At 30.0% G+C, this 19,073-nt stretch overlaps 1 protein-coding gene across 2 annotated transcripts; it reads right to left on the reverse strand.

The window, feature by feature from the left end:
- Positions 1 to 10,838: 10,838 nt before the first annotated feature.
- LOC111675608 (porphobilinogen deaminase) lies at positions 10,839 to 19,073 on the reverse strand. 2 transcript variants are annotated; one of them, XM_023436389.2, is made up of 4 exons: positions 18,687 to 19,073; positions 16,388 to 16,460; positions 12,749 to 13,018; positions 10,839 to 12,687 (listed from the first exon to the last, which is right to left on the reverse strand). In XM_023436389.2, exons 1-4 carry the CDS (start codon positions 18,735 to 18,737, stop codon positions 11,348 to 11,350), a joined length of 1,734 nt encoding a protein of 577 aa, XP_023292157.2. In that variant the 5' UTR covers positions 18,738 to 19,073; the 3' UTR covers positions 10,839 to 11,347. The 2 variants fall into 2 exon arrangements, with proteins under 2 accessions (XP_023292157.2, XP_046808233.1); XM_046952277.1 differs by lacking the exon at positions 16,388 to 16,460.

Consider the following 19,073-nt stretch of genomic DNA (forward strand, 5'->3'; position numbering starts at 1 on the left):
TAAATGTTTTGTAGAACTATCAACTTCATTGGAAAAGCAACAAATTTCTTATAAAATGGAGCTCGAAAAACAACTTCAAAATGGCATTCAAGTGTTTCAGAAGAAGGTTGATGATATACTGAACGTGCTGAATACTCAAATAAAATCAATCAGTTAGAAGAAGAAATTAAGAGCTGTGTTGACGTCGTTCATATGGTAGATAAATCATTAAATGATAAAATATTAGAACTTAAGAAACAAAATGATGTTCTTCAAAGAAGATTAAACAGAGCCAATATAGTAATTGAGGGTTTGCCCAAGGGAATAAAAGATATTCGATATTCCATTGCACGAATTGCTGCAATTTGTAATGTTGAACTTTGGCCAATTGATATTCAACATTGTTGCTATATAATGAGTGGTAATGCAGTTTTGGTCAAATTTAATTCTGTCTATACTAGAGACTGTATTATGTCAAATTTTTCCAAATTCAATCCAATATTGCTTAGAGATGTTATTTGTGGTCGGGTGGCAAGCCCCGTCAAATTATATGAAAATTTAAAATTGTCAATGAATATGTTTAATTTTCTGTTACAAATTAAAATTTTTTTCAATTGTTAACTATTATATAATTTAAATTGCGTTAGATTTGAATTTTAAAAATTATAAATATTTTATTTTTTTTAATATGAATGTTAATTTAAATTTAGGTCCAGTTTTCCATGATAACTCTTATTTGCGTTCAAATTTAGGAAACTTTAACTGTTTGAGCTTTGGACATTTTAACTGTCAAAGTTTCAAAATAACAGCTTCATCAACAAAGATTGATGAAATAAGACACATTTTACGGGATTGTCTTTTAGATGTTATTGGTGGCTTCGGCATTATATCTCTTCTCAGGCAATTGCAATCCCCGGATATGAATTTTATACGAGTGATAGAATTGGTCAGATTAGAGGTGGTGGTGTAGGTCTTTTTATTTCTAAAAAGTTTAAGGTGAAGGTAGTTTATAAATCAACAGATTTTGGTGTTTTTGAGTCTATTTGAGTCTAAATTAGGGGGTAACATAATTTTGATTGGTGATGTTTATCTTCCTGATAGTAGGAATGATAACTTGAGGGTTATGGAGGAAAGGTTAGGTGATTTAGTTGTTAAGTACTCTAATGTTGTTATAATGGGGGATTTTAATATAAACCTATTTAATCCATCTAATTCCTATTTAGTTCATTCTTTATGTAGAAGATTGGATCTTTTCTGTGTTCATAATAATATACCCACTCATTTTGATATTTCGAGGAGTTCTACATCTTTATTAGACTTCTTTTTTGTTAGTCGTCCTACTTCAATACTACTAAGTAATCAAATGCAATGTCCTGTTATTTCTCACCATTCATTTATTTTTCTTAGTGTATCTGTTTTAAATACTCCTGATCCTCAATATATTGAGTTTAAGAACTATAATGCTATTGATATAGAAATGTTGCATCAGCAGGTTCTTCAATTTGATTTTTCTGAATTGTATACAAATACGGATGCACAGTGGGGCAGAATGGAAATTTTTCTGGCATTTCTAAACGGCCGATCGGGATAAAATTTGGCGTGAGCGTAGCCAAGGAGTATTCGAGTTTAAGTTTTGAAGATGAACCCCGCAGATGCCCCAGGGACGGAGCTGTGGCGGCTCAAATTAGGGTACCTACGACATGTAAAATTTTAAAACATAGCTACAACAATTTAGTCCACATTTATCCCTTAATATCTTTTTTTAGTTAGATATGGAAATTCTCAACCCTTTACAAAAAAATTCAAGCCAATATCTCAATTACATTCAAAAATATGTTCATTTAAACTTGTATCCTTTAATTTCATATTTTTCATATTTTAGTATTAAATATGACAGAACATGTTTAAATCTTATATTTACCTATTTTCTATTTGTTTGCTTATCCTTATAATTGAAAGGTCCTATTATGCTTAAATTTTCAGAAATGTATAACTATTTTTACCTAAATTTTTTCGACAGATCATTTCGTTCTGTTTCGTTTTTGGTCATGTAAGTAAAAATATACAGGTAATGATAATTTCGATTCATTCACTAATAAGAAATATCAATGACTGAATTACAGGTTATAGTAATATAGTCCTAAATGTTAATAGGTAGACAGTTCGTAATTTTTTCCTTTGGAATACCTGTATCGGAAATGACAAGAATTGGTATATAAGTAAACTTCTCAGATTTTCCACATTTCTTTTAGGGCTGGGAAAATACTTTTGGAGTAAATAGAAAACATATTGAGGTTTCCAAAACTGTTTTCAGTTTTCTGATCGCAGGTTTGGGATTTTAGAACATGTCGCCCAAAGTTGAAGTTTTGATAATAAATAGGTCATATTCGGAAGGACGCAGTGGCAACATTTTCAAAAATAGGACATACCTTTTAGAAAACTATAAGTACCATATTTAATAAATCTACAATGAAGATTACATTAAAGTACGAAGAGTTGTGTTCCGTTTTATGGAGTGTATCTTCAAAAGGGCCAGAAAGAATTGAAGACATTTCAAATTATATAAAAACTACATATAGTAGAAAAGTAGACAAAACAGGCATATCAAAAATTGAAAACTTTTTAAAACTTTTTGATGTAAAAAGTAAGTCTGTGAATGGAAATCAAAAGAAATTTCGATTAAAATTTTGTAGTTGGATGGAAACTACTACGGAAATCTCAACTTATAACACATCAGCAGAATCGCCTTGCAAGTCATACGAAGACTTATGTTCAAGGTAAAAAAGAGGGTCACACAAAAACTTTTTTCAATCTCAAATGAGGAAATTGCTGATACATTTAACGTAATGCTGAAAAAGGAAAACCAACCTATGGATGCCGTACATATTACAACTATTCTTCCTAATGCATCACCAAAACGACTTAAGCGAATTGTGGAAAGTATACCAACTCCAACATCACAATCAAATTTTACTGAAGAGGAAGCAATAGCGCTTATGTTGGAACTGGGTCTCAGTCGAAATAAGTACCAAATATTAAGGAAAGCTCTGCATGAAAAAGGACACAATATATTACCATCATACAAGGCGATCCAAGAAAAAAAAACAAACTATCCTACCATCACCTATTGCTGTTAATGATGTGGAAGCTTGGATTGATATATCATCTTTGCTCGAAAACACAGCATCAAGAATTGTGTCAGACTTTTCAGAAGACCAACTAAGGAAAATTCATAACTGTGATGTTGTCTTAATGTGTAAGTGGGGATGTAACGGTTTATCAGCACTTCCAGAATACAAACAAGCTTGTGGAAGTCGGACATTAGCAGACTACAAAAGTGTATTTATGTCATCATTAGTGCCATTACGAATTCGTTCATATTCCCTTAATCCATCATCGTCAAGCATCGGAAATTCATTTGAAGATATATGGATCAATACAACTCCGGGTTCAAAAAATTTTTTTAGACCCATTGGATTTGAATATATAAAGGAGTCAAAGAAAACAACAAAAGATTTAGTGGAATATTTAAAAGATGAAATAAATGCATAAATGCAATGCCCATTTGCATAAAAATAAAGGAATTCCATAACAGAAACTTCTTCCTTCTGGAGATGCTCAATATGTAATGAAAAAAAGTCGCAATTCTCAAATATAAACAAAAGAAGTATTAATGAAGAAGTCCTGTCTTTCGGAATTTTACCACTTCATGCCAGAATATGATTTTTGGATTACTTTTTACACATAGCATTCGACCATAAATATAGAAGTGTGCCAGAGAATCTTACTAAATCAACAAAAAATAATGAAAAATTTAAAGAACTGAGAGCTGCGGAAAAAAGCAGAATCCAAGAAGAATTTAAAGTTCAGATGGGATTAAACATCGACAAACCACTTCCAAGTACAAATGACGGTAATACGGCGAGAAGGTTTTTTCGTGATTTTGAAATTACTTCAAAAATAACTGGAATAGACAAGGAGTTGCTTCGAAGAGTTAACACTATTTTAATGGCACTGAATAGTAAACATAAAATTAATGGAAATCAATTTGGGGAATATACATCTGAAATTTCTAAATTACTTGTATCTCTGTATCCATGGAGGGAACTAACACCAACAGTACACAAAGTATTGTGTCATGGTCAAATAATAATTGAATCGAATATTCTTCCACTTGGAGAGTTAACAGAAGAAGCCCAGGAAGCGAGGAATCGAGATTTTAAGCATGTTCAACTTTTCAGCTCAAGAAAATGCACCAGGCAATCACAGAATGAAGATATTTTTAATAGTTTACTTCTATCTTCTGATCCTGTTCTTTCAACTATGCGAAAAAGATGGATTTGTTATGAAACTCGAGGAAGATTTAAAGGACTTATATTACCTTCTGGATATGTATACCGATATGACAGATTATTTTATAGAAAATAAGTAGTGTTAGGAATTAACTATATAAGTAGGTTGTAAGAATTAATTGTATTATGTTTAAGATAAACAGTTCAAATAAAAAAAGCTATTATACTAACTGATGATATTGTATTAAATTGTGTTTTATATTTCGGTAGGCGGGAAAGGTGGTTTGTGTGGGGTGATTTAGGTGTTGTTGTGCGTGGCTCATAATAAAATTATATATTTTTTATTGTATATACAATGTTATAGTCTTTAATAAAATAATTAACTAAATAATATTTAAAAATTGTCCAAATATTTTATTCAACACCAAATGTATGTTCTGTCATACTTAATAATAAATATGAAAAAGATGAAATTAAAGGACACAGGTTTAAATGAACATATTTTTGAATGTAATTGAGATATTGGCTTTTTTGTAAAGGGTCGAGAATTTCCATATCTAACTAAAAAAAGATATTAAGGGATAAATATGGACTAAATTGTTGTAGCTATCTGCGACCCTATTAAAATTTTTATATAAATCATAGTTTTAGAAATTTAACAAATATGTAATATATGACAAAATCTTTATTTATGAACAAAACTCAATGAAATCTTCAACGCTTGTTAAATTTGTCATTTCAAATAAGAAAATGCAAAAAAAATTGAAAAGGTCAAAGGGCATCCCGCAATTCCCAAAAATAGGAATGAAAATCCCAAAAATGGGATTTTTTACATTTTTGCCCATAGGGTCCACATTTCTTTTAGGGCTGGGAAAATACTTTTGGAGTAAATAGAAAACATATTGAGGTTTCCAAAACTGTTTTCAGTTTTCTGATCGCAGCTTTGGGATTTTAGAACATGTCGCCCAAAGTTGAAGTTTTGATAATAAATAGGTCATATTCGGAAGGACGCAGTGGCAACATTTTCAAAAAATAGGACAAGTTTTTACGCCAAAGCGTTCTGCGTAGAGATACCTTTTAGAAAACTATAAAATTGTTATATGTTCTTAAATAAAATTTTATTTTATTAATAAAAGAGTTAAGACACATTTTGGGCAAAAAACGGCAAAAATCTAAAATTTTTTGAATTTTTAAATTAAAAAACGTATATTTTTGAATCTGTAAATGATATTGATCTGAAATTTATTGAAATTGAGTCGAATACTCCTTGGCTACGCTCACGCCAAATTTTATCCCGATCGGTCGTTTAGAAATGCCAGATTTATTTCCAAAAATTTTCCATTCTGCCCCACTGTGGGATGTTAATATTCAACTCTGTAATTTCATGCAATGTGTAGAATATTTACACTCACTTGTTCCTATAAAAAGACGTAAGGTTTTTATTCCTCGAGAGGACTGGTTTGATTCGTCTGACATCAAATACCACCTTTCACTTAGAGACCTGGCATTTAAAGCTTATTTGCTTACACCCTCAAGAGAAAATTGGGAGATATATTGTAGAACTAGGAAAAGGGCTAAATCTGTTGTTCGGAATGCAACAGAATGCGCATTTTACGAAATTTAGAGATCTTAATGCTAAAGGTATGTGGAATCTAATAAAATCCAATGGAGGATTAGGTAATGAGACATCTGTTGAGGATTTAGATGCTGAGAAATTGAATAGGGAATTTTTGAGTTGTAGAATTGTGGATACAGTTGATCCTTTTGATTCATAGCTTAATTTTGTTGATAGTAGGTTTTCTTTTCATGCAATTGATATCAATGAATTAGTGTTAGCATTTTGTAGCATAAAATCGAATGCATCTGGTCCCGATGGTTGTCTTCTGTTTCTAGTTGGATGTCAAGTTGTGGACTATGTATTAATCGTGAGAAGACCAAGGCTATGATTTTTAAGTCACATAGAACTGATGTTCTATTATGATTGACAATGTTAGTATTGAGTTTGTAGAGTATGTTAAATGTCTTGGAGTTTATATTGATTTTCACCTTAGTTTTGAACATCATATTGATTGGCTATGTAACAGAATAAATTATACACTTCGTAGATTGTATTCTTTGAATCTTTATTTGCCTACATATGTAACAAGAACATTGCTTATGCTTTATTAATGCCTAACATGTTGTATTGTGCTGAGCTTTTTACTGGATTTTGTGGTCGCTTAATGCGTAGATATAATCTTCTCTTCAATAGAATTGTACGATATGTTTATAATCTTAGAAATAGATCTCATGTCACTGCATATGTGATTGACTTTTTAGGGTGTAAATTTAGAAGTTTTATTGATATCAGGGTAATGTTGCAATTTTATACAATTATTGTAGAAGGTTTTCCGGAGTACTTGGTACAATTATTTGAATTTACGAGATCTGTTAGAAATCCACAAATAATATATCCTCGTATTAACAGTTCTATCTATGAAAGATCTTTTTGTGTTCGAACTACAAGGATTTGGAATTCTCTACCCAGGAGCTTAATCAGTTTTAATTTACCAATTAATATATTTAAAAACAAACTTGTAGAATATTATAATAGCTGTGAAATACCTTAACTATTAACAAGTTTCCAATTTGAATGAACATTTAGGTTTAAGCTTTTTATATTATTAAATTTGTTTTATGTTTAATAGCTCATAATTTTGTATTTGAATATATGTATGTTAGTAGTTTTAAGCCATATTTGGCCCTATGGGCTTGGTTATAAAATTGTATTAAATAAATAAATAAATAAATAAATAAATAAAAAATAAACAAACAAAAAATACATAGTGATAACAATTAAATTTTATGATAAATGATATTTATCTCTTAAACTGCAGGACCAATTTAAATAAAATATACAAGAAAATTATTAAGGACGATTTAGAATTACTGAAAATTTACTTTGTTGCCACCCTGTTAAAATACTTGGTGAGGTACGTGGTGTTTAATGAGGGTGCTTCGATTATAAAAATATATACTTAAGCATCACAAGTTGATAACTTCTGAACTACACGAGTCTCCATCGAAAAAAATCACTAGAATGAAGAAGCGTGTTTAGCTGTCCTTACACCATGAATTTTTATAATTTTTAACACTGGCCTGCCTGACCTATTTGACATTGAACTATACACTACAAAAATTGACTTTTTAACCTTTAGGAAGTAAAATATTCTATTTACACGATTTTAAAGAAAATATCCTTGGCTTTAATATAAAATTAAAATTATATTACATTTTAAATAGTTTTAGAGTTATGGGCAATTATCTGTATGTAATTTTATGAAATTTTAATATATTTTCCAATTTTCAATTCGCGATATTTTAAGTTGTATATATTCCACCGAAAGAACTAACGTTGAAAAATCATGACTTCAAACTAGTATAACTCGGCGAAGTGTTATTTGTTTCTAAGATTAGATTTAGTAAAGTTTAAAATCTGAATCTTTAAAGTATCAGTCATCACATCTAAAAGGTAAATTAGATAATTCTTGTTTTAGCACCATTTTTCTCCAATTATTTTGCAGTTTATTCTCTCGAATTTTTAAAAAAAATATTTCTGCATTGAGATTACAGATACACAAACCGTATAAAAATTTATGATAACACAAAATTGGGAAACAATCAGTTTTTTAACGAACCCTAATACATAATTGTACTCCAGGAAAATAAGGAAAAAAATGAGATAACTTAATGAATATTGGCACAATGTTATTAAAATTTCAAAATCAGGACAGCTGTCCTGAGGTTTAAAAATGTCATTGCAATAAAAAAATAATAATGAATTATATCCCGAAAACAACTAATGTTATGAGAAAATATTCCTCAACCAAAATGTGGAAAATTCTCTATAGAAATTATAATAAGTATGATATTCGCATAATAAATTCGCTAAATTTCGCAGCAAAATTCATAATTTTCTTAAATTTTGTAGCGTAGACTATGTACGTATTTTGTTTAATAAATTTTGTATAATTTCAAAAATCAATGTTAAAAATTTTCATCAGAACTTGTAACTCGAAGTGCTTCAAATTCGGGTGAAAAACCTATGAATTTTACATTAGCGTGTTATTGAAGCGATGTTGTTCATTTTTGGCAACTCTGAACTACATCTAATCTTAGTTTAAGAAGCTGTTAAAATCCGATAAAACACATTCTATTAATAACACTCTTATGAAAAGTTCACTGGTTTTCACCAAACCTTGATGTACTTCAAATATGTTGTCTGTAAAGACTTTTCTACATCTCTTTTCTAACTTTTAACTTGGTTTTCATTTGTAAGGAAATATTTGGTTTATAAAAGGGAATAATATGTAAACGCATTTTTATATGTGATTAAGTTTGTAAAGTATGTGATTAGTTTGTAAAGTAGGACATCAATTATTTTTTGCTGGGTTATGAAGAAAAATCACCTCCTAATCTTTTTCTATTTAATGACCGATTATGGAAAAATATTCATAAAAAATTACATATATCTCAAATTTCCTAAATGTAAAAAAAAATTATAAAAGGAACACTTAATTACCCGTTTTACTCCATTAAGTTTGAATTTGTTTTATTCCTGTTTTCCCTAAGGGTGGGCTTTCGAAATTTTGATATTTCTGAGACTATAAAACCCATCGTCAAAAATATTTTTTGATTCAGAACGGAAAAAATCAGTAGTAATACTTTGTTGAGAACTTTCTTGGATGTATGTGGAATATTCTAGGTTCTTCTTCTAAAAATGTATCCATGCCCGTCACTATTGATGCACTTTTCTTGGTAATCAAAATTGAAGAAATCGGTCCACTTTAGTGCCAGTAGGAGCTAATGTATTTGTCTAAGTGACTTTGTTTTGCATTTTGGTAATTGCTCTTTTTGATGAATAATACTATTTTTAACAACGTTAGAATCTTTTAGGTCATATTTAAGCCATTTTATGAAGGGACTTTGTATGTGGGATGGGGTCAAATGTGGTATGATCATTATGATATTTCAACGATATTTAAATTATGAGCTAAAAACACTATTCTAGATGTTCGGTTGTATGGGGCTAGGTAAAATAATAGACCGATTTCAATTATTCTCAATAGGCTACATCCTTCGGCAGAATAGTTTTAGGTATGAATATTAAAAGTTTATTTGTTAATACTGGTTCACTTTACCAAATATGTGCGTTTTTTTCATTTGGAACCCTCACTAAAAAACGTGATGAGTCAAAAAGTTGTAGCTAATTTTCTTACTTGACATAGAAAACAGACCAAAAGGACTAATGAATTAAATATTAGAGTGAAACTTGTCGAATCCACCTTACTTTTATTCAACAGAAGATTATGTTACACATAATAAAACACCTTCTTACAAAGGTCATTCTGAACTAACCCATACAAACCAATTTTTTCCCTTAATACACTTCTAATAATTTCAATTAAACCACTACTCCAAATAAAAAATTTAAACTTGCGATTTTATGTATAACACCGTATAACAGTCATTTTCACACGTGAAAAAATCTATGTGTACGGGAAACTGTACTCAGTTTTTCAAAATCAGCTCTTATGCTGCTCTAAAAGGACTTTAAAGTTTAAAGGACATACGATTTCAAATGATGGAATTCCATATTTATATAAAAAAGTTGATATTAATATTAATATCAAATGGAGCTGAGAATCTTTGCTTCAAAATAATATTATTAATTTCAATTCATCAATATTAAAGAAGAAGAAGAAGAAATCTTAAAGAAAACGTGTCACAAAAAAGTAGTTAAAAGTTTTTGTGTTGAAAACGAGTGAATCAAGTAAATGATATAGACAGAATGTACAGATTCCCCAATACGTACGTATAAATATTTCAAATATTCGTTTGACATTGTAAGTCCTTTAAACTTTAAAATCATATTATAAGGACATAAGATCTGATTATAAAAATCGGAGTACGCAGAATAACTATAAGTGGAATCTATTTTTACATGCATATCAACTTTTCTATGTGTGAAAGCTTTTTTTCAAAATTGTTACAGGGTGTGATCAACCTTAAAAATTTAAAAAGTTAAAAAATATGCAAAGTTCAAAATTCGTCAGATTTCTTAGTTACCAGAAAAAAATCAGAATTTTTAAATTTAAAATATCACACTAAAAATCATATTGTGAACCAAAAATATTTCACACAAATTTTAAAATAATTTTTACCGTAATTAGCTCAAAATTTCCTTAAAAATTATCTTAAATATTTTATTTTTCAAAAATTACACTGAGGTTAGGAAGCGCTAATAGGGAACTGAGGATCATTTCAAAAAAATATATATTTTTTTATTTTTCTTGCGTTTGGTACATTAATACACATCGACTAAGTGGTATTCTTACATGAAACGCTCTAAAATACAAACGGATAAATTGGACTTTTTACCTTTAATATTTAAATGTTGTTGTAGGTAGGGCCTTTTGTTTTTTGTCAATAAAATATTTTTGGCCGAGAGAGTCCAATTTTTTTGTGTAGAACTTTGTTTTGATGCAATACATTAGAATCAACAATAAAATCGAAAATGCTTAATAATGCCATTCCTTTATTTAAATATTTTTTCCTTTATTGACGCATTCGAAAACAATTATTATAGTTAGCAATGGTTTAAATGTGTGTTTTATGAAAAAATGTTTAATAAACCGTTGTTATATATAATAGTCGTTTCTGAATACGGACGTAAATACATATGTATATGTGTATAAACGTATAACTTAACTCAATAGCAAATTTCTTAAATTAGATTTAAACAAAATTAATAAAAATGATTAACATGATTGATAAATGTAGTGTTTATTACAAAATTATTCTAAAGGTAAGTAACTACGGTGAACATAATAAAAATGAAAAAACTATTTATGCATAATGATAACAAAAAAATAACGTAAAAAAAAACAAAAAGTGTACATATACAATTATGTAACAATGACCAATTCATCTAACAAATTTAATATAATGCCCCTATATGCGTTAAGATTTCTGGAAACTTTGAGTTAGGAAGAACATTTCACATTTCAATTTTCACCAAGTAGAGATGGTGTTTATTAGGATTTGCTATGAATTTCAGCCTGAGCAGACTTCATTACATCTAAGGCACCTTTTTTAATTAAATCCTCGGCCAATTGTTGTCCCAGTCGATTGCTTTTCACATAGAATTCACGATTGTGGCAGGCATGTTGATAAAGTCCACAGAACAGATTGTCTACATCTTCAATAAGAACATTTGAAATATGTTGCGATTGTGGCTTTTCATCGTCAGAATAATCAAACATTTTAACAGTCTTCTGTAAAAAGGGGCACTTTCCATGCACTGTGGATTCACTACTTTGAGCCTTTGTAGCAAACACAGGATCATTTGGCTTGTGCATTGATGCGAAAGGACATTTCGATGCAGCCGACACAGATGGAGGACAATCAACTTGATCTCCACTAGATGTACCATTATTGATATTAAGATTATTTTTTGTCATTGGACATTTCCCGGCTGCAGCAAGTGCTACTTTCGCATCATTGCCTACAAACGGACATTGGCCCATTACATCTTGCCCAATATCAATCGGTAGTGGACAAGCATTTGCCATAGTTTTGTCGGCATCACCGCCACCACTTTCAATAGTCAGATTCCCGTTTGCATCATCATTTTTTAATTCCGAACTCACAACTGGACATTTTCTGGCCAGATTAATATGTTTTTCGACTAATTCGCCAATGTTATAAGATTCCGTTAAAGCTTCGACTTCAGCATCATCGTTAATTATGGGAGGACTATTTTGACTTTGCAATCCGGGGCTGTTGCTATTATCATGCCTTGTGCGCTTCGTCGGGGGTTCATCGCTGCTACTATCATCACCTTCTATATTGTTGTTCTCAACTTGTACGGCAAGTGAACAAGACCTTTTCTCTCGAATTTCCAGAGAACCATCAAGACTCCAAACCGCACCATCCAAATGTAAATTCAGAGATTCACAATTGTTTGCATCTTTTGTCAAATCACCGTTTAGATTGCTGAAGACAGCAACCGGAGCACTGCATCCACCTCCGAGTGTTTTGAGAAAACTCCGTTCAGCCAAGATACGGCACGTAGTGGACAGACACATAAGGCTTCGGAGCATGCTCAAAATTTCGGTGTCATTTGAACGACATTCTACCGCCAAAGCACCTTGCCCGACAGCGTACAATAAATCAGTTGGTTCTAAAACTTGACTAATGCGATCATGCCATCCCATACGCACCAAACCGGCTTGTGCCAAAATAATACCAGCAAACTTCGAATCCACTGCGTCCAATTTAGCTAAACGGGTATTTAGATTGCCCCGTATATCACAAACGACCAAATTTGGATATTGCCTTCGAAGTTGTGCAGTTCTTCGCAAAGATGAAGTGCCTATAAATAATAAGGGTTTTTGAGAATGATTTAATTCAAAAGCAAAAAACTCAACACATACCAATTACACTTCCTTTTGGTAACGTATCAATTGTATGACCTTTGTAATTTGATCTAAGAACGAGTGCATCTCTAGCGTCTTCTCGTTCAAGAACAGCACCAATGGCCATACCAGTCGGTAATGCTGTAGGTAAATCTTTCAACGAATGCACGACAAAATCAACACCACCGTTACGTAATGCATCTTCAAGATCTCTTGTAAAAAGACTTTTTTCACCTATCTTAGGCAGTGAAATATTCAAGACCCGATCTCCAATAGTTGTCATGGTATCTGAAATAGAATAGATTAAATTTTATTATTTTTCTCACATTAGAAATATAATAAACAATATACAGTGGTTTCCCCAGTTTAACGAAAGATTTAATGTCAGGCCCATTCGTAAAAACGAAAAATTCGTTAAACCGAATAACAATTTTTCTATGATATAATGATAAAAATATGGTTATGGAAGGTAGGAAGTTGATTTGTTATATAACCTTTTTAATGCGTTCATATAGATTGTGACCATTTCTATGCAAATTTCTATGCAATTTCAGTGTGCAAAATATAAAAACATTTTTCGTTAAAATTATTAACCAACCAAAATTAAACATTTCAAGAAAGACATTTTTTAAGTTAGATGGATGGATTTTATTACCATTCCGAATATTTTCGATTAATTTTATTGATAAACAATTCCCCGAAAGGGTCCCCGGTAGGCCAGTTGGTAGTGTGCTGGTCTGTCAGTCTGGGAATTGTGGGTTCGATTATCACCAGAGATTTTGGTCATCGTCACCCTGCTCGGTAAATTAGGTTAGAATATAATTGTAATGGACAAACTATTTCTCTCTGTATTTTGAAAATAATCACAATATTCCTTTAATTAAAGATTTTTACGTTAAAATGTACATCTTTTTTAAAAAATGATGTTTCCGAAAACTATTTTTTATATGTAAATTTAACTTCTATTGTAAGATTTGTTGAATTTCAAACTGTGTGTCCATTTAGTTTGATTTAGAATCTCCATTTGAAGGATTAGGGATTAAATTATAATTAATCCTCGAAAGCTATTTTTGAGAACAACAAAAACGTTGAAAATAATTTAGATGTCTCGAACGCAAATAGCAATTGAGAAAAGGCAATAACGTAGCCAGCAAGTGGTAATAAAAATATAAAAAAATCTTAATACATATCAGCTAAACTCAAGTATGATCTAGTTGTGTTTAGATAAAACTCTATTATTGATTTCGTTATCCAGTTTATTGCATAGAAAAATAGATTAATATCAACAATCAGATGTTTAAACTAGATTACAATAAGTAAGAGTTGGATGCTCACATTTTTTTTTTAAAGTCAAAGGAAATTCGATAGGTTATTTAACAACTAACAAAAGTGTATCATGCTAATGCTCTGTTATATAAGAGTTTCGGAATATTTAGAAACGAAACACAGATCTTCTTTGTATATATAAGTAACTAAGTACATACATACTTTCAAATTGGTTGTTATAAAAAGTTTCAATAACATCCATTTGCTATATATTTCATCATCCTATTTTCAAAAATATAAGGCATATTTAAATTAACGAAAAAGATAAATAGAAAACAATATAACAACCAATGATTATGCAGTAAAAAAACAAACGTAAAGTAAGAAGTATTATCTGTTTCTATTTCTTACAAGCTAAAAATTCTTATCATTATTGTACTTTGAAAAGTGTATTCAACAATGACTAATCAATATTTATTAATTGCCGTTTTTATTCAAATGTTTGAAGAAGTAATTATTATAGATGTTTTTATGGTGTTATATTAGAAATTTTTAGTATCCCAGCGAAAAAATTTTGAAGTTGTTCAAGAAGAAGGGATATGTTCATGATTTCTTTTGTACGTATTCTTGTTAATGCATTTTAAATACATGCCAAAATTCTTATAAATTTGTCATAAGTGAAGTCATGAAAAATTGCACACAATTCACTTATGTAAAATTCTGTTATAAGAATTGTAAAATTCACTATAATTTGGTATTATCTTAGGATTCAAAAGAAACGTGCATTTCATATAATAAATATTAAAAATACCATTTTAACATCTTGATTAATAAAAGAAATAAATAAATAGAGTTCCGCACCAAAACAACACCATCTCTTTAATAATTAAATGCTTAGAGTTTCAAAAACTAAAAACATTAAAAGTCCCACAAGAGATTAAAATAAGCTAGAAGTTCGTAAAAAGTTCTTAAAAGATGAATAGTAGTATAGTGCATATAGTTAATATAGTGCACCAATGAAAATTTCCATGAGAATTATCGAATGTTCACTGGTTATAAGCACTCATTTTAATGACGTGCTATTATTCAAATACGAAGTCATGTTCGCCAATGGCACGCTAATGTTAAAATCATGCATGTTTCCCCTAAATATGAACCAGTTCATTATCAGTTCAACCCATGCATTTACTACTTTTTTGCACGTCTTTTTTTGCTGGGTAGTATGGCATTTCAGCTTAGCATATTTTATTATCATAAATGTATTACAATGTCCATTAGTCCAATATTGTTTGTTAATTTAAAAATGTCGTTTTTAAGTCATATTAATTAATGTTACCGTTTTCGTGTATTATTGTTTCTGAATAAGCCCCCAGGAAAAACTTTGAAAAGTAATGAGTTAAAATGATAATAAAACCTCTTTTCACTACTTCTTAATTAGCATTTTAACTCATTATTTTAACACGGTGATGTCATTGGAGGCAAGTACTTCTACGCTCGCTTACAAATAGGAAGTTAAAGAAGTACATTTTTCCTTACAAAGAAGTTGTTGAGTAAGTTGTTTTGTTTTTAATAATAAAAAAGAGCCAGTCAGAATACGAACCAGGGACTTCGGCTCGTTAGTTAAATGTTCTACTCACTGCACCACTGCTTAGATATTTTATTGTGTGTCAAATAATGGTTTTCAGATACAATGTTAATGTTGTTTTCTTTTTTATAAAACACAATTCTTAACACGCAATTAAATAAAATGTGCAAACAAAACAAAAAAGCCGAAAATAAAGTACTTCTATATTAGATTAAAAGAAAGTCATTAGTCGAGTACTTCAAAGTAATGCAAAGGTTTGTTTTGTTTTGTTTCGAAACAAAATTTCCAATACGGCGTATCGTTGGAAAGGGGTTTTAAAATTGTATTTAACATGAAAAATATGATATTTTCTTGAAAACTGTTCAGCTCACGAATGGACAACACTAAACCCAAAGTATCATATTACATAACAGCGAATATTTTGAGGGTGGTAACTCAAGCACCATTTTTTGTGAGTCCGTCTAATGTACATACCTCTAATTTACTTCAAGACCGAAATAAATCAAACATTTTTGTTTAAGTTATATAGAATTGAATGTTTTATGACATTTTACTATATTTCAACTAATGGTCGCATTTGAAAAACCTGATATATAAAGTAGGTATGGAATGATATGATTTTTACATAAACTAAAAATAAAGTTTAGACCTTTACAAACCACTCGAATAATAAAATCAATATGCATTTTGGACAATATATATGCATACAAATAACAGTACATAAGAGCTAAAGTGTGAATATTGTTATTCAGTTCTGACGATACTGTGTATTATAGAATCATTTAAATTTTATATTTTCCACTTACGTATTTCAAATTTTTTATTGGGATAGAGTTTTTGTAAGAGTGAAATAACATGTTTCGTTTGAATGAGAGCCAGCTGAAAGAAAGAAAAATTTAATTAATTTTATGATACAGAAAATTTTTCTATATTTTTAATTAGGCGGATCTTCGTTTGTTTAGCATTTTACATTATGAGATACTACGTTCTTTGCAATACTCATCGTTATAAAATGAAAAAAATATTAATATTGCAGAAAAATATTAACCATTCTTATAAAATCTCATTCTATCGGTATCATATGTATGTTTGTTTTTGATGTTTCAGAAGTCCATTCTTTGTTTGATTTGTTGTGTCTAATTTTAGTATTACAATTAATAAAAATAAGTACCAAATGAAGAATGAAAACTAGAAAATGGCTGTTATTACAGATATCCATTCAGCACGTAAGGAAGAAGTACCCAAAAAGTCAATTCTTATAGATTCTCATTAACTTAGGACAGCATGTTTAATTTCAAATTTCTATGTTGAATACTAAAGAAAATTCTAAAAGTTAATTTCAATGTACGAAAAAGTACAAGTAGACCTTGGTATCTGTTTTTTTTTACATTTCATCAAAATTACATTAATGAATCTGAATAAAATCAATTATACATACATATGTATGTATGTATGTATGTATGTATGTATGTATGTATGTATGTATGTATGTATGAATGAAGTAATAAATAGCATATAATGTTAAACAAGTATGAATGTATAGCCGGACGTAGCCGACCATATGATACCCTACACCAGTCAGTATGTATGTTAAAAATGGGGATTATTTAAAAAAATTAAGCATTTGGTTTATTTTTTTAACTTTATTTCGGAATATTTTTACTTTTTTTGGCAAAAAACGAGACTTTTTTAAGAGGGCTTAAAGGGGGGTAGGGCAAAATATGGCCCTATCCTTAAAAATATTGGTAGGGGAGTTACGTCTTCTTCAATATTATTTATGTAGAATTTAAAAGTGTTATTAGTGTTTGTAAGTGAATTTTGACCTTTAAGTCATTTTCTGAAGGGGAGTTTGTATGGGGGATAGGGTCAAATGAAGCCCGATCATTATAAAAATCGGGAGTGTCATTTAAAGTTGTATAAAACTAAGTTTTGTTGACTTTTGTTAACACAATGGATCATTTAAATCAATTATAAGCCAAAAGGCCATATTTGGGGGTTCGGTTGTATGGGGGCTAGTCGAAATAATGGACCGATTTTAACCATTTACAATAGACTTCTTCCTTGGGCCAAAAGAAGCGTGTGTGCCAAATTTCATCCAATTATCTTGAAAATTGCGGCCTGTACCTTGCGCACAAGGTTTACATGGACAGCCAGCCTGCCAGACGGACGGACGGACATAGCTTAATCGACTCCGAAAATGATTCTAAGCCGATTGGTATACTTTAAGGTGGGTATAGGATGAATATTTTTGTATGTTACTAACATCAGCACAAACCCAATATACCCTCCCCACTAAAGTGGTGTAGGGTATAAAAATCGGGAGTTCTATATAGCAACTATAGGTATTCAGTAATATTATTTTTAGATGCACAGGTTTAATTAATATATGTATATCATTTTAATTAACAATTAATAAATTTCAATTCCCACTGTTTTGGTTGTATATTGTGGTTTAACAACGCAAACAAATTGTAGCTGCTTAAAATGTTGTACAAAGTTCATAATAGGTATAAAGTTTCCTAATCACTTCATTACATTTATTTGTATAAATATTTTTAAATTCGTGAATGTCGTGTTTTTTGTAAATCTTAAAAGAACTGGTCTGTGAATAATAAACAAATTTTTTTATAAGTATCTTTAAAAATTTTATCTCCAATTGTAGGTATGTACTTGATAATCTTGGCTTCAGTAACAAATGAATGTACAGACAAACATACATACATTTTATGTATGTTCAAATATACATTGTTTTTATTTTACGAACTTTAAAATAATATACATACATTCATTTATTTATTTTCAAATATTGCGGATATGTGTTTGTATGATAATCACCAAAAAATGTATACAGTCCAAACTTTAGTTTGGTTACTTTTTGTGGCAAGATTGATTGTATAACACTGCTCTTATGATATGCATGTACATAGACAGTGTATGTATGTATATAAATTTGTAGTTGTCAATGAATAAATGAAAAATTCTTTTAAGCGCAGTTTTTTTTAAATGAAATAACGCATACACGCACTAACAATTGATTGTTGCTTAACCCCAAAACCAACAACAATATTTGAAAATAATTATTTAATACATTCAATATGTTATTACCTCACTCTTTCTAGATCCAACACGAATAGGTTTCTCTTCACTGGTCATCATTTCCTTTTATTAATTACTTTTCACTTATTAAAATGCTTTTTATTATTTTTTTATTACAAAAATAAAACAAAATACAGGTACACTTGATTTTTTTGCTGGCGATTTGATTTAAAGAGAAAGCGTTTTGTTGTTGGAGACTTTGTAACTTAGGAATGAAAAAACCTTTGGCAGTGTGTTCCGATTCCAATAAGACTTAAAAACGGAAACGTGTCAGCATTAAAGCACCGTGAATTTTTCTTTAAGATGTAAAAAATTAACAATGATTACAAAATCCGCTTCAAGGAGAAAAAATATACACCAACAACCAACTATAATCGCGAACGTGCTTAAACTAAT

This window comes from Lucilia cuprina, chromosome 5 (assembly GCF_022045245.1).
Source record: "Lucilia cuprina isolate Lc7/37 chromosome 5, ASM2204524v1, whole genome shotgun sequence".
Classification (NCBI taxonomy): domain Eukaryota; kingdom Metazoa; phylum Arthropoda; class Insecta; order Diptera; family Calliphoridae; genus Lucilia; species Lucilia cuprina.

Bases quoted from the DNA above. Each gene is read 5' to 3' on its own strand.
- LOC111675608 (XM_023436389.2), bottom strand. From the start codon at position 18,737: ATGATGACCAGTGAAGAGAAACCTATTCGTGTTGGATCTAGAAAGAGT. The intron at 16,461-18,686 runs GTAATAACATAT...TCTTTCTTTCAG, and splicing joins TTGGATCTAGAAAGAGTGAG to CTGGCTCTCATTCAAACGAA. The intron at 13,019-16,387 runs GTAAGTGGAAAA...ATTCTATTTCAG, and splicing joins CAATAAAAAATTTGAAATAC to ATACCATGACAACTATTGGA.